Source organism: Procambarus clarkii, chromosome 39 (genome assembly GCF_040958095.1).
Source record: "Procambarus clarkii isolate CNS0578487 chromosome 39, FALCON_Pclarkii_2.0, whole genome shotgun sequence".
Lineage (NCBI taxonomy): Eukaryota > Metazoa > Arthropoda > Malacostraca > Decapoda > Cambaridae > Procambarus > Procambarus clarkii.
The window spans coordinates 3984995-4002359 of record NC_091188.1 but is presented as its reverse complement, the minus strand read 5'-3'; the positions used below and the strand labels follow the sequence as shown (position 1 = coordinate 4002359).

The 17365-nt window shown below is 39.9% G+C and overlaps 1 protein-coding gene across 1 annotated transcript in view; it reads right to left on the bottom strand.

Annotated features, from left to right (window-relative positions):
- Positions 1–11839, bottom strand: part of Nagk (N-acetylglucosamine kinase) — a 58874-nt gene extending 47035 nt beyond the window's left edge. The window contains 2 exon segments of the mRNA XM_069338318.1: positions 1162–1246; positions 11714–11839. Coding sequence (XP_069194419.1) covers positions 1162–1246; positions 11714–11838 — 210 coding nt within the window. The 5' untranslated portion in view covers position 11839.
- Between the last annotated feature and the right edge of the window lie 5526 nt (positions 11840–17365).

Here is a 17365-nt window from a genome sequence, read left to right as displayed (position 1 = left end):
ATCTAATCATCAATCAAGATAACTATTTCCGGGAGTATAATGTATTTTCATATCTACACTACATGTCAACTGTACGAATTATAACTGCTAGCGATCTATCCTTGATCGCTTTGGTACTGAATACAAAAAAACTGACAACGGGACAGAGGTGGTGGAACCCGGCGCCTGGCATCCAGACTGGTCAGGACCACCTTATAAGCCTCAAGACCTTGAGATGACGGCCAACAGCTACTAGGTTCTCCTAAGGCCTAGTCTTCTACCAACAATCATCAATATGGCTCAATGATCGCAGGTTTTATAATGTCAATTAACCAAACTGCTTTATTTATTAGTATCTGAAGTTATATATTATAAAGCCAAGGATACTATTGGGTGACCTCAAACCAGTCACATTAATTTATCTGCCACGGGCAGGAGCAGGACACCTTGCACACTAAGACTTGAAAGACAAGTTTTAGTGCGGCAGGCTGTGGCTAAGTAGTTACAGGGGTGTCCGTGTGGTTCTGGAAGATCGGCAGCATGAACCAATGGTGTGGATGGTAAGGGGTATGAATAACGAGGGAGTGTTAGGGTGGATGATTAGAGGATGTAGACAAAACATTTGCCACCTCTCCGCCTGACCTGTGGCTAATAAAAGCCCTCTTGTAAAAAAAAATCCGAATTTGTAATACCATTTGAGTTAACAGTGCTTCCTTCTTGTCAACCTTAATTCAATTTAGCACTTACCGCTTAAATATGAGGCGAGTAAACAAGGATACCCAAAGACAAACACTGAATAATATACTCTCGAGAGTTAAAGAAAACAACAATATTGCTCTTTAGTTAGCAGCTTTGATGAATGACAATGCTGTCATGAGGTGGATGTCCGTCTGGGCAGACGCCAGCCAGCTAGTGCTAAAGTGAGCGTGCACTAGCCTGGGTAGTAATACCACCACCACCGTATGTACTTCACATTTTATATTAATAATGACAAAACTTTTCGATATTTTAACTGAGGGAACAGCCAGTGTAAATAATGAGTGTTGTGCAAGCCTTGGCAGAGCCTAGCCTTGAACAATCAACAATACAAGTTCACTGTAACCACACCAAGCTGTGCAATGATTTCTTGCTTCATGTTGATAAATCATTATTCCTGAAACCACAAACAGCATCAAGACTTACCCAGCGGTTGGTGGCGGGACCCTCGAGCTCTGCTATCTTGTGTCCCTTGCCATCCATCAGCACGATCCACGAGTGGGTGCCGCCCCTGCAACGTCAATAACCAACATTATTTATTAATTTACGAGATAGGGTACCCTGCGGGGCCTGGGTCCGTCCCCACTCCGCTCACCATATCTTTTCCCGCCCCACTCTCTCTCCCTCCCTTTCCCCTCCACGCCGCTCCGCTCTCTTTCTCTTCTCTGCTCTCTTCCCCCTCCCTTTTCAATCCCTTACCCCTCCTCTCCCCTCCACAACGTTATTTTGACTATTGATCCTCTGATGCAACGTTGTATCGACGATGTGGTTACTGTTGAAAAACTCTTTAAAACTTAACCTTCATTTCGGAGTTTTACAGGAGTCGCAAATAGGGCCTCTTTACCTGATTTCCCTGTAACAGGGAAATGATCCCTTGCGTTATCCGGAATATTTGGGCGAGGCTAGCCTCAAGCGTCTGGCCTACAGCCTCGGACGAATAGACATTTTATATAAAGTTGTTATTTAAATCACAGGTTACAATTGATCATATTGTAGAGCGTTTCGAGTGTTTCCCGCTTGGGTCGGACAGACGAGAGGGTGTTGTCGGATAAAAATATGAGCTGCTTCTATAAGCCAATAGACTTTTGTAATGCCTCCAATTCTTCGTATACTACACGTATTTTCCTATTGATGTATAAGAGTTAATAGAAGGAGAATGGGAGGCCGTGGCGACAGGTGTGCCCGTGCAGGCCACACATGCCTTGAAACAGGTGTTCGCTGGCAGGATATGATGTATGATAAGTTCTATCCTGGGTGTAGGCAATCTTCCCAATATTGTATATCGATCGAGCCTATTTTTAAAGCTTTCATACCATTTGTCTCCGACTTAATAATAATGTTATTCTCCTCACTTCCGTGACATCCGTAAACTTGCTGATATTACTGCTGATGAAGGCCTCAATACAGACCCTTGGGGACCACCCCGAGTGACATTTCTCCACTCCTATTTCACCTTGTTGACACTAACCCTCTGCGTCCTATCTTGCAACCAGGCCCTGATGCGATTAAGAACTTTGCCACCAATCCCGTGGACCTCAACCTTCCTGATCAGACTAGTAAGCATACAAATTAAAGATTCACTGGTAAAGTAAGACGACAGTGGCGAAGGCATCATGGTGAAGTAAGAAAATAACAGAATTCCATCACAACACCAAAAAAAAAAAATAAACATTCCTGCTCTAGATTAAATAACAGTACACCGATAATTGGTGAGGTGTTGTTTAAACGTTAGGCTGCGGTGTTTGAAATACTACAGTTTACATAAATGTTTCCATTAGTGTCAATATATAGAACACTAATGGAATCACGTAATGCAGGTGAGATATGCAGGATGTATTAATCTTACTCTAGAGTAGATTCTTAAGTATGTATAGGGGCAAAGTGGTGTGTGAGGGAAGTAAGGCGGGAGAGATGGATAACAACGGTAGAGGAGAAAGAAGAATAGGAAGAAACATTAATTCCACGACAAAAATTTAATTCCCATATTGAATATCTGATTTTGTTTTCATACACATATTGTACGTATTTTAAGCCATTGGAGTGCCGAGAGAGGTTTATGTGAAGAGAGTGGGAGAAGGCAGTGACTGTAACGGTGCAGGGCACATGTGCTGGAGCAGGTGTTCAATTGTAGCATATGTTGTATGACAAGTTCGTCAACCCCCGGAGTGCCAGAACTTCCCTCCACACTATAGCTATATAACTTTAAAGGTCAATACTCATCCTGACCTCAAACGCTTCCTAGCCTAGAGGGCTGAAATAGAACCCATGGGCACTACACGGGAAGCAAATATATTTGAATTTCAAGAATTACTCAACCAAACCTATATTTGCAGAAATATCATGCAAATAAAGACTTCTAAATTGTGGAATAATCTCCCACCAAATGCAATAACTTTTATTTAGTTTAATAAATTTAAATGAAAAAAACACCTAATTAACATCATGTAGCATAATTTTCACACATTTCTTCACCCTAGATAAGTCTATTTGCATTTTGCTGGGTTAATAATAAGTATTGTATCTGTCTTGTTTATATAGTAACCCTTGAAGCTACAAATTCTAAAATAGTCTGTCCATCATTAAATATAGCATTAAAAAATTATTTATTGCTAAATGTTCTTTAACCATACATATATATTACCTTATTTCTCGTGTAGTATTAAATCTTTATCCCAAAAATGGTAGACGGACGGTAGAGCGACGGTCTCGCTTCATGCAGGTCGGCGTTCAATCCCCTACCGTCCAAGTGGTTGGGTACCATTCCTTTCTCCCCGTCCCATTCCAAATCCTTAACTTGACCCCTTCCCAGTGCTATATAGTCGTAATGGCTATATAATGGTAATGACTTATAGTCGTAAGTCGCTTTCCCCTGATAATTCAATTCAATTCCATTGATTAAGTTGTGGCCGTAATAAATAGCCTTATAATATATACAAATCAAATACTGTGCTGTATTTTGTGCTACCCACTCCCCCGACATTAGTACTTATTACATGCAACTTCATCAGTGTAATACTTTCCATCAATTTATATGAAGTTATTATGTTAAAATGAAATTTTGCTACACTATACCTCTTAATAAACTTATCTGTTAGATACCTGTACGAAACGCTTTCGTGTCAGTGGCTTTGCAAGAATGCAAACACACCACTGGCATGTACCCTCACAAACCCAATTGAATACAAATAAATCTTGTATAGATTTATTGTATTGTATTCTTGTATACAAATAAACTATCTACCAAGTAACCACTGTATTCTAATCCTTTGTATACTGTATCTTATGATTATAATATTTTTATTAGATGGTTCTACAAAATACTGTAAGAGCACTTGAAAATGGTACAAATGATTAAAAGATGTGGCTACCGAAATTCATTTCCGACAAATGTAAGGTAATGAGGATGGGAAGAAAGGTAATGAGGATAGGAATAGAAGAGACCAGGATCAGGATTCATGAAGCATTTACGCAACCACTTACGAAACCTGTACAGCTTTCCTCAATCAAGGTACGTAGCTTTGTTTACATTTATTAAACAGTTTACGCGCTCTGAAGAACTACGAGGTTGTTAATAACAACAACCTTAGGTTGTGAAGTTTCGCAGCTCGTAAACTGTTTAACGTAAACAAAGTCGTTATGATCGAGGAAACGTGTACAGGTTTCTTAAGTGGTTGCGTAAATGCTTGATGAATCCTAGCCCAGGGCAACAGTATAGCCGGAGAGAAGAAGCGATTAGAAGATAGCAAGTAAAAAGGTTCCAGGTTAGGACATCACACCAAGTTTACCATCGTGTAGCAACTACATCTATGAGGCTAAAAATATATTATCGTCAACTGAAAGTTAGAGACAGGTCCTGGAGCTCGAGTTCAATCAGCACAAAGTTAGGGAATTATGCAAATTTAGGTATATTTAAGTACATACTGCCTTAATTATTCCAACCCTATAGACACTGCAAGTCATTTTGTCATGATCTTCCACGGAGCTCTACAACTCTCCGGTTTGGACCTGTTGTGGTGACATGCAGACACTATTTCAACTATGTTTAGATCTAACTATAATCTGCTCACACGTGCTACTTGTGAAACGCACAATGCCCGTTATTTAATTTGTTCATACGCTGCCAAGGACTCCATTACGGCGAGATACAATATTCCATCATATCAAGCCAATCGTTTGACCCCAATGGTTGTGTGCAGCTATGTGATCTCCTTTGTGTAGTAGTGCGTAATACTATATGTTGGTTTTAACACACCGATTGAGGGCAAGCAACAAACGACTACGATGCATGCAATCTAATTCAGTAAGATTGCGACATGCTTATCTTAAGAGAGTAGTTAAACTTGTAACAGTTATAAAGGCCGTATCTTCCAACTGAAGCATCTTCTTAGATATTAATACAGAACTACTTTTTGTTCTTCAAATCTTCCATGGTCTGCTTTACTAAAAATAAAATTTTAATTCAAGGCCTTGACAATTTTCCATTAAAGTTCACACTGCAGCAGTTTATATGCTCGTTTTTTTTAAAAATTGATGACTCATTACTGCACATGTGGTACACATGTAACAGTAATGTGTTTAATGAGACCATTAAAGGTTGACAGTAGTTATTGTTCAGGCCTAACACTAAGGATCCAGATTTAAATTCTTGCTGAGAAGACAGAGTCGCATAAATTCGGTCAATCAACGTATCAACCAACATAAACATCAACTAGTTCACATATACCAAGCTAAATAGGGGATATCCATCGTCATATCTCGTTCTGTCAGCATAAATGAGCCTTGACCCACGAATGTGTATTCTTGAATATTTCGGCCGGCACCGAGAGTGAGTATTTTACTCTTGCCATAAAAAAATTGGAGGGTATATATTTTAGTCAAATTCAAAATGACTTGACAATCTTACATACCAGTAACAGATCATCCGTCAACTGTCCCGAGTTGATGGATGAGAACGTTCTTTACTAGTTTAAAATACAAGGCCAGCGAGTGTTGCAAGATGATGATGAGGATGATGATGATGATGATGATGATGATGATGATGATGATGATGATGATGATGATGATGATGATGATGATGATGATGGTGGTGGTGGTGGTGGTGGTGAGCGGAGAATGGCGCCTAGCCAATGTAGACAGCGTTCACAGACCCCACCCGAACGTTATTTGTGTCGTGGGGAAAAAGGAGGCGCGTGGCAATCCTAGGCTACATCAACATAACTTGCACTACTTTTAAAACCGTACGTCAAGAGTCTAGCCTGCTTATGTTGTAGATGTGGGGCACACCACTGGGGGCACGAGGTCCGTGTCACCTCCGCTCCCCCCGATCTAATCCCAAAGCATCACTCTTCTAGGGATAACCTTATTTCTTCTCTGCTGTTTGGCTGAGATCAAAGTATGTATAAGCATTGTGGATCTACCATGGCCTAGTAATCATAAGGCAATATCAATAAAACAATTATATTAGAAGTTCCGTTCTGAAGTTTTATTCGTTATTATTATTTTTTATTTATTGTTATTGTTTTATTATTCGAGTGAAGCAAATTGGGCCTGTATTACTGATTATCGAGTTGCATTTGACTATTTCACACACACACGCACACGCACACACACACACACACACACACACACACACACACACACACACACACACACACACACTACTCCAGTAATCCTGCCTAGGTCTGATATGATTATATTTTATTTAATGTGGCTAAACTAGCATATTAAGATTATATTAGAGTAATACTAACCACTCTACAGCACATACATTTGGATAGGCAAGATGATTCTTTATGATATAGCGAATTGTGATGATAACTTTAAAATGTACCCGGAATTAAGGAATTAATTCATGCGAGGCACGCATTACCAGCAGACTGGCTATCAATTCTGAACCTTGATAAGTGGAAAAGGAAATCCTAGGCACTTCACCTACTGGGTTCTGCTTCCACATCTACATTTTCAACAACACTAATTTTAAACAACTAGGACAAGCATGAATGTATAGAACATTTGGTGATCAATGAGAGTATGAAGTTAGAAAGGGAGTGCAATCTTCGTCACAAGTAGTGTGATGCACTTGCGATAACCCACTCCAGAGTAGAGTACCCTCCAGATAATGTGCCGCTCTCCATGGGATGGCCCGCCCAGGCGTCAAATTTGTTTTACCAAGCAACTCAAATTTGCTCAGCTCTCTAAGCGAGCTGAATGTGACCAGACCATTTTTAACAATGCACCGCATCTTGACAGGCTGGTGTGGTGGCGTAACTATGACCGTGATACCACCACCGTCCCTGGTCCACTTTAATGTTAACTGTTATCATGTTTAAATAGTTTCCATTATGTATTATGGTAATGTAGTTCTACATTCTGGCAACGAGGCTGTTCTTTCACAATGTGGCGGCGTGGTGGTTGTTCATTATGTTGTCATTCTACACTATAGTAGAGTGGCTATTCTACACTATAACATCGTGATTGGACAGGTTGTCTACTCAAGGGCGACATGGTTATTCTTCCCAGAGGCCAGTTAGCGCCTTCAAGCTGCCCGCACAATGGTTTGGAGAGGCACTTCATTCTAGGCTGCGCAGTATTATTCTCAAGAGGTAACCTTGAAACTAAAAGCGAAAACGCATTTCATCCTTTTTTCCGTATTCTATGACGTGGCACAGTAGCACACGCGTCATTCGGCGAATTAGATTAAGCACCGTTGTGTCTGCCAATAATAGGATAGGTAACTATACGGACAGAGCCTCGTCCTTCGTTATACAGAGTTCAGCCCATCCTCCTAAAATGAAAGTACTTATCTCTAACCCATGTCCATGGAGGACAGAAGAAAATGTATAAATGCTGTTTAGCATTGTAAATGTGTGGCCACGTCTGTGGTAGAAAATAATAATAATAAAAAAGTGACTATTTGGTAGAAAGTCCTAGTATGTAGTGATGGACCACCAGAAAGTTGACTTTTATATTAGTGAATTTGGACAAACCGGAAACTTTAACCCCAACACGAACATATGACCTGACCTAATCTAACCTCTCCTAGCAATCTTAGGCCTAATACACGCTATCTTTGGCCTAATATAGTACAAATATGTGCTATACTAGGCCTAGGAATATTTAAGTGGGATTTTAGCTTTATTTGTCCGGACTAAAAAATTAATAGTACAAAAAGTGGTTTACTGGTGGCCCATTACTACCATTATTGGTACTTTCGACCAAATAGTTACCAAGTATTATCATTTCAGGCGGTTGGGTTAGCAGATTTCAACAACATGCACGGGCATCCTATACCCGCCAAGATAAACATTATACTCTAAAGCTATATCAAGAGTTCAGTCAAAGAATCAAGTGTCATGTGGTTCGAATTCACGTGTTTGGTTCACAAGTGTTTTCCATGGTGGAGGGGGTGCATGCCCCGTCACTACGCTGACGTCATTCGCGAGGGCGAGAACGCACCAAGAATTTGGCAGCTCTGTCAGTGGTTGGGCCGGTTTAAGGGGCCCAACATTATTCATTCCATATCATTATTAAATTTTTGTCGTTGGTAGTATGACAAGTGGAGCTGAAGTCCGACTGTCAAGACAGAAGTCAGAAGAGTTGAGAAATGACACTGTTGGTCTGAACGTCTAGTTACAAACAGGAGCAGCTTACACAAATTATCCTTTGTCACCAGTCAAACACCAAGAAGAATCGTCGGTAACTACAACTGTCTTGAACACTTTCTTTCAGAAAATGGGATCAAGATTTGTCGGAAGTAACGATTGTCAGCCAAGCAGTAATTGTCTAGTAATAGTTGAACATTTTATGGTAGAACGAACTGTGCCTTGTTTGAAGGCGAGTTTACAATACTTATTTTAAATCATCGATTTTTAATACAATAAGGTTATAACAAGCACATTACCTTTAGAACAAAGGTTCACTTCCCAGTTTACAAGGCTGTTACTGGAACTGCAATATGCTTTCAGACGAACAAATATCTAGACTACTATCCATGTGGAAAATTCCACTCATGTTAATATTATTATCTAAGGAATTTATTATTCCCCATCATATCTATATACCAGAATCATCAGATTCATTATCTATTGATCATATCTACTGTATCTACATCAGCATCCTTCATGACCATTAGTAAAGTGCACCATTGGGCTTAATGCCTATATAATAATATAGATCACCAGAAGTTAGAAGCTTCCAGGTAATCAAAAATATTGCTGGAACCAAAATTATAGCTTCCAGTGATGTATTTTCGAAAGCTGCCATTTCATCATTAATATAAAATCTGGTCTCAGCAAGAGCAACATCATCTGGCTACTGTCAGATAGGCTCCGGTTCTCAATTCAGGATAAGTTATTAATTGTTTTAGAGGGTAGACTGGCCAATTAGCATGCTTTATAATATTAATACATCCATATATAAATTGAGAGTTGTTAGGCAGCGAGGCAATACTTTATTATCTAGTAAGTGCTGACAATCTTTTCGCTGAAAGAATCACCTATATTGCTGAATATTTATATCTTGTGTATATAATTCTTTACTATAACTTATCATACATTTAACTGCCTTATCCATTATCTTAATTTATCGTTAGTTTATTTTATTGCATGTAATAATGTGTCGAAATTTACATACACCTTACATTACATGAAATGTTTCAAGTACTGTGTACGCCGGGGCTGAGCTCTGTCTATTCAGCACTGAACTAAAACCTACTTTGTTTGAGAGCCCATATTGCTAAGATCATTACGATGCCGTCGAGTGTCCAGTAGGTGATGAGATAGGACAAATGTAGCATCTCCAGTGCAATGAGCCAATGCCAAAAGTCGGCTATCCTGATACCACTACACCAGCGATTGCATTACCTAGACAATCGCCTGCCTGCTTGTGTAATTGTATCATTATGTACGCCATTGGGGTGAGCCCTGGTAACGCAGGTTCGAATCCTAATCGAGTCAGATTTCTTATTGACATTATATGTCAATAACAGGTCAGGGTGATAACCAGACACTGCCTGACTGTGTGATAAGTGTGCACGAAGGCAAATGGATACAAAAGTGTACCGTGCACGAGGAGGGCAAGTGGTGGCAGTAGTGTGCACAAAGGCAAGTGGTAGTAGTACTGTGCACGAGGGCAAGTCAAAGGTCACAAGTCTCTTATGACAGCACTATAAAAACTGTCCAAGACTGCACTACTGACCTACTACTTGCATTAATCCGTATAACTCAAAGTCCACACCCGCGGCCAAGTGCACCAGCACACCCGCGGCCAAGTGCACCAGCACCAGGTTTTCCAGGTCCCCCTAGTCAACGGCTATACTGGTATAGTCTAGATGGTTCCAGTCACGAAGATCGTGTGTGGTGTAGATGCTTCTAGTCACGAAGATCGTGTGTGGTGTAGATGCTTCCAGTCACGAAGATCGTGTGTGGTGTAGATGCTTCCAGTCACGAAGATCGTGTGTGGTGTAGATGCTTCCAGTCACGAAGATCGTGTGTGGTGTAGATGCTTCCAGTCACGAAGATCGTGTGTGGTGTAGATGCTTCCAGTCACGAAGATCGTGTGTGGTGTAGATGCTTCCAGTCACGAAGATCGTGTGTGGTGTAGATGCTTCCAGTCACGATGATCGTGTGTGGTGTAGATGCTTCCAGTCACGAAGATCGTGTGTGGTGTAGATGCTTCCAGTCACGAAGATCGTGTGTGGTGTAGATGCTTCCAGTCACGAAGATCGTGTGTGGTGTAGATGCTTCCAGTCACGAAGATCGTGTGTGGTGTAGATGCTTCCAGTCACGAAGATCGTGTGTGGTGTAGATGCTTCCAGTCACGAAGATCGTGTGTGGTGTAGATGCTTCCAGTCACGAAGATCGTGTGTGGTGTAGATGCTCCCAGTCACGAAGATCGTGTGTGGTGTAGATGCTCCCAGTCACGAAGATCGTGTGTGGTGTAGATGCTTCCAGTCACGAAGATCGTGTGTGGTGTAGATGCTTCCAGTCACGAAGATCGTGTGTGGTGTAGATGCTTCCAGTCACGAAGATCGTGTGTGGTGTAGATGCTTCCAGTCACGAAGATCGTGTGTGGTATAGATGCTTCCAGTCACGAAGATCGTGTGTGGTGTAGATGCTTCCAGTCACGAAGATCGTGTGTGGTGTAGATGCTTCCAGTCACGAAGATCGTGTGTGGTGTAGATGCTTCCAGTCACGAAGATCGTGTGTGGTGTAGATGGTTCCAGTCACGAAGATCGTGCATGGTGTAGATGGTTCCAGTCACGAAGATCGTGCGTGGTGTAGATGGTTCCAGTCACGAAGATCGTGTGTGGTGTAGATGCTTCCAGTCACGAAGATCGTGTGTGGTGTAGATGCTTCCAGTCACGAAGATCGTGTGTGGTGTAGATGGTTCCAGTCACGAAGATCGTGTGTGGTGTAGATGCTTCCAGTCACGAAGATCGTGTGTGGTGTAGATGCTTCCAGTCACGAAGATCGAGTGTGGTGTAGATGGTTCCAGTCACGAAGATCGTGTGTGGTGTAGATGCTTCCAGTCACGAAGATCGTGTGTAGTGTAGATGGTTCCAGTCACGAAGATCGTGTGTAGTGTAGATGGTTCCAGTCACGAAGATCGTGTGTAGTGTAGATGTTGCCTCCGTCACCCGAACAACATTGACAACTCAAGCTTATACATCATTAATAAAAGTTATTTGAAGCCTAAAAAATGATTTGTTAGGCCGCGTCCTGCCACCAAGATCAGAATCCTAATGTGTACATAATATATAGTTTAGTGATCATGCTATGTTACACAATAGTTTAATTACCCCAGATTGCTTCCAAGCATCACTGGAAACTAAAGAAAAAATTTCGGAAAATTCAGAAATTGCTAGGAAAGCCAAGCAAACTCACATAATAAGAGTAATCAATGAAATTAATCAATACAGCGGCGGCTGCAAATTCTGATGTGCTTACTTTATACAACTTAATAAAAGGTTTACACTCACCCTTCCACCCCGCCGAAAATGAGATCTGCGTTCACCATTGTTGAGGGAGAGTACAGACGGAGAGAAATGAAGCACAGGTCTTCCCCTTGGGAGTGCAAGTGTGACTGTCTCGCCTCCGCCAACATAGAAAGGGAAGCAGCCCGTTACTGCCAGCATGGCAAACAGTCGCTAAGTAGAACATTTTACACCTGAATAATACACCTCTATCCCGCAATGATTGTCATTAATATTTTTGTAACAAATGTAATAAACAAATTGGGATCATATAATTGAAGAACATATGATATGCGAACGCTTAATAGATCAAGCACTTAGTAGTGAGTGGCAACGGTAGCCGCACCCCTGACAACCAGCGCTGCCATTGGTGAACTGGTGGGCCCCACCTTCGCTCGACCAATCAGAGCCGCTAATTGAACGCACTTTCATGTTTTGTGTATTGTACTTGAATAGTATGCATTAAACAGGTAATGACAGATGCTCTATTACCAGACAGATATTATCTACTTATATGTAGTTTTAAACATTTTGGAGGGGAAGGGGGTCTAACTCGGTGGATGATGGCAATACGATTATACATAATTGAATACAAAGCTAGATTAATTATAAGCTGTTTCAGTATTCTGAGTCAACGATATCAGATGATCTGTTGCGTCAGAAACTTACAGACTTGCATATCAGTTAACAATGAAGCCGGAAAAAGCTGAGACGTATAAACATAATATTTTTCCATTGGAAAGTTTTATTTTAGCAAAATAATAGGCTACTAATAAGTAATTTAATATGGTGACAAACTTTTTTCTTATCTAGTACAACTTTATGTGATTGCATTCTTTATCTAACATATAATTATACTAGAGAGGTTATCTGGCAGTGCCAAGGTCTGTGTCTTTCTTTCTCCTTCCCTTTACTACTTGGCTCTGCCTCTCCCTTCTCCTCCCTATCTTCCACTTTCCCCCCCTCCCCTTTATTTTTCTTCCCAGTAACAGCTCTACGGTAATCACACGCCATATTCTATACCTCACCTAGTGAAAGACTGAAAGTGGCCTACGGGTGTTTATAATTAGTAATATTTATTGAAGCATTTAACTTAGGCCTTACCTTAGGCCTACATCGACCAGCTTATATCCATCCGTTTTCGAAATTCTTTCCCTTAAAAATTTAGGTAAGGCTAACCCCCATCCCGTCAGGTCTCCACTTGGACAAGTGCAAAGATGATTTGCAAACATAATGTTGGATTTATAGGTAGAGCTAGTACATACAATACCTAAAGCCACTAATACGGCTTATTTATATATGTTTGAGTGAGTGTGAAAGCCAGAGCGTCTGACCTTCAACTTTGAACAGACAGACATTCTCTTATAGAATAGTTTAAGATGATCGTGACATTTATATTTTCCCAAGTAAGCAATTGTGTGCACACCAGTCTTGTTTTGTTTTTATATGACTGGAATTCGAAACATGGTGATTCCCACGCCATTGTTTTGTGTTGGTTTAGACTATTGATTATTATATGTAATATATTCCTTATTAACTTGGTCTGGCGTAACGTCTGCATCGATTATGGAGACCCCTGTGCATGCAATCGAATATAGTTTTGTCAAAAGGTCTTGATAAGAGGGGGAGAGGGGATTAGGGACAAGGGAAGGAGGCAGACAAGTCAGAATATATAAGTTCTAGTAAGAGGAGGCAGGACAGGTCATCCACTGTGGTTTTGTACGTGTTGCTGTTTGACGATGGGTTAATGTAATGTGTATTTTTTAACATAGTATCCCCGGCTTGGCACCTTTTTTTGATAATGGCTTAATTTTGTTGGGTTAATTGGCTAGTGTAGTGTTTCTTTGGTTTTATTAGTTGGTTAATGTTGTGTGTCTAACCAAGTTAGGAAGTTGGTGCGGTTTGTTTATGGTTTGGTTAGTGTATTGTGTGTCAGGTTCATGTTTGAGAGCCCGAATCCCGGAGGAGTGTACATTGGCTCTACTCTGTGAGCCCGACCTCAGGGCAAATCCATCACCATGAGAATCCACACACCTCAACCCTTCCTTTCATCGATGATGACAATTTCTGAGCGAGGCTTCGCAAATTTCACCAGGTTAAAAGGTATACATTTATTATTATTACACAGTAACTGTACAATATTTGATACCTAAATTAATGGGAATATACAGAAGTTAAGTTTGAGGGGAGGGAAGGGAATTGACCTCACGGCTAACAACACAAACTAGACATGACAAGTCTGATCTCAGCGAAACTTTAAAAGTTCTGAACAATTTGGAGGATGTTGATCCAGACCACTCGTTTAAAACATACAAAAAAAACTGTAAGACAGATAATGGTCAACATGTTCAAGCTCAACAAGCCACAAAGTTGGACGGAAAACAGGAGACGCCTTTTCACCCATTGTTATAAACCCATAGAACAGCTTACCCGCCGAAGTCGTAAACGCCAAGGCAATTCTGCACTTCAAAATCCAGCTGGAAAAAATAATCAGAACAAATTAGGGGACTTTAGATAAGCTGCCGGTTTCCTGTTCCTAGCGAAGACACTAGAGAAATGGTGGCCCTCAGGTAAATTATTATATTTGGATGCAGGCCTCGGGCTACATTCTAGAACCAGCTAGTTTGTTGATTGCCAAGTTTTTTCCAGATGTCACCGCGAATCGTTTGATATCCAATTGTTATAAACAGCCTCCTGGTACTTCCGAGCTCATTAACTGTTTAATAATTGGAAACAAAGCCGCCAAAGATTGTGAAAAGATGTACAGGTTCGTAAGTGTTTGCGTAAGTGTTTTCGTGAATCTGGCCCCAGGTCCCCAATTACTACTGGGTGCATATGGCCTCAGTCGTTCCTCCCTACTCCTCGGGGTACCCTCAGAAAGAGTGTTATTTGCTATAGGTATTTTGTATTTGATAAGGTTATAATGCTCGAAAACTAACATGTACACACTCCTGAGTTTAATCACTCTACATAAGTTTTTGTATTAATAAACCTATATCGAAAAGAAGAATGTCTTCAAGATGAAAAATGGGTGGTATGTGACTGTCAGAGGCTGGTCAGGGTCAGCCTCATGCAATCTTTTAAGAAATGGATTTGATTTCCGTAGAGTTTTGAGCAGTGCCATCTTTTTATAATAATTACATTTTCCGAGAGAGACAGAGTGACAGACACAGACATCGCCTGGTACCCTTTCTAGTCTCTAAATATAGGCAGATTAATAAAACTGGTTTAACGTTAACGAATAACTAGGAGAATTTGGGTTAATTTCTCATAGTAGATGACTAATTACACTAAATATATGTAAATAAGCCGCTTATTATCTGACCGACAGCAGCAGCAGCAACTGCAGCTGCTGCTGTGCTGTTGCTTCTGCTGGTACTGCTATTGTTGTTCCCCCTCTTACTGCTGCTGTGCTGCTAATGGTGTTGCTACTGGTGCTGAGCTGCTAATGGTGTTGTTACTGCTGTTGTGCTGCTAATGGTGTTGCTACTGCTGCTGTGCTGCTAATGGTGTTGCTACTGCTGCTGTGCTGCTACTTCTGCTGTGCTGCTAATGGTGTTGTTACTGCTGCTGTGCTGTTAATGGTGTTGTCAACTTGTGGTCTTGATGCGGCACGTTTGGCCAGCACATCCGCCACCACGTTGAGCACTACTCCAACATGAGATGGAAGCCACACGAATTTCACTTTGTAACCTTTCAGTTGTATCTCATTTATCCTTTTCTTACAATCCTCAACTATGGACAGGAAGATTGGATTTCGACAGTTTAAGGAATCAAGTGACGAAACGGAAGGTGTGGCGAGGCATCCCATATAGTATCGTCGCTCCTCGTACAAGCGCCGTCGGGGAAAACGGGAACCGTCGGGCGGGAGATTTACAACCGTCGTCGAACTGTGCGCACTGTAGCCGCCTCGTACGGGTCGCGTAAAACCTTTGGACAGCATAGAGGGAGATGTTCCAAGGTCTTCTCCTGGGTTGAACACCACTGAATAGGACGAATCAGTCAGCTGAATTCCATGTAAATTAGCTGCAAGGCAGGAATGCCCGATCATGAAGCGGAAAAGGACCGTGTCTGTACTATATATAAACTTATCCAATGTATATCCTTTGTTTCGTGTTATATATATATATATATATATATATATATATATATATATATATATATATATATATATATATATATATGTATGTGTATATATATATATATATATATATATATATATATATATATATATATATATATATATACAACTGAAAACTCACACCCCAGAGTGAGTTTTATATATATGTATATATATATATATATATGTATATATATATATATATATATATATATATATATATATATATATATATATATATATATACATATATATATATATATATATATATATATATATATATATATTATATATATATATATAGTATATATATATACATATATATATATACATATATATATACATATATATATACATATATATATACATATATATATACATATATATACATACATATATATATACATATATATATATATATATATATATACTATATATATATATATATATATATATATATATATATATATATATATTATAAATTAAATACCTCTTTCATGTCCCCTTATTATGCCGATTCAGCCACTTGTACACTTCAATTATAACTCTTCGCCTTTTTAAAGAATATAAATTAAACTTTTTCCATCTCTCTTCATATGGAAGCTTTATAATTTGTAGGATTAACTTTGCCATCATTCACTGGACGCTTTCTAGTGAATTTATGTCCATTCTTTGTTGTGGCGACCAAGACTGAACTGTATAAGCTAAATGAGGGTCTAACAAGAGCAGGATATAGCTGAAGAATAGCATTGGGTGTTTTTATTGATAACGCTTCTATAAATAAATCCCAGTGTCCTATTTCCCTTATTTCGAACATTTGTGCATTAATTTTGGGGGGTTTAATTCCTATTAATTGTAACCCCCAGATCTTAATCGCAACCAGACTTGGCAATTTCAATACCATCCAGCTGATACCTTTTAACTCTATCATTACCTAGCCTCAGAATATTACAATTGTCAGCAATTAACTGCATCTGCCAATCTTTTAATCATTTCAAAAACTTATCTAGATCGCCTTGAAGTGATTTTGATTGTTCGTATCTTCTACAATTTTGCAAATAATGCTGCTCAATCCTGAATGTAAATCGTTTATATACAGGGTAAACAACAAAGGTCTCAGGACAGAGCCATGAAGCACTCCACTTACAACATTTTCCCACTCTGACTTATCTCCATTTATACTAATTCTTTGTTTCCTTTGATATAACCATGTCCTAATCGAACTTAAGATAACACCCCCCAATACCGTCACTCCAGCTTTCAAATCAGTCTTTCGTGTGGCACTGAGTCAAAACCTTTGCTAAAGTCAAGGACTTTACCCTGGATGTCCAGGGTATTGGACTTGTCAGTGGTCTCATTGCTCCTGGCAGCCTAAGGTTCGAACCTTTCATTATGAGGTGTCTTTCTGATACACTCGGCTTGTGGTTTATGCAAGTTTGTGGTTTAATGTTTTACTTCAATGTCGAGGGAAGTTGAAAAAAATAACTGCGAAGTTCATTTTCACACTATATTTATGGTCTGACATCTAGGGAAGCGTT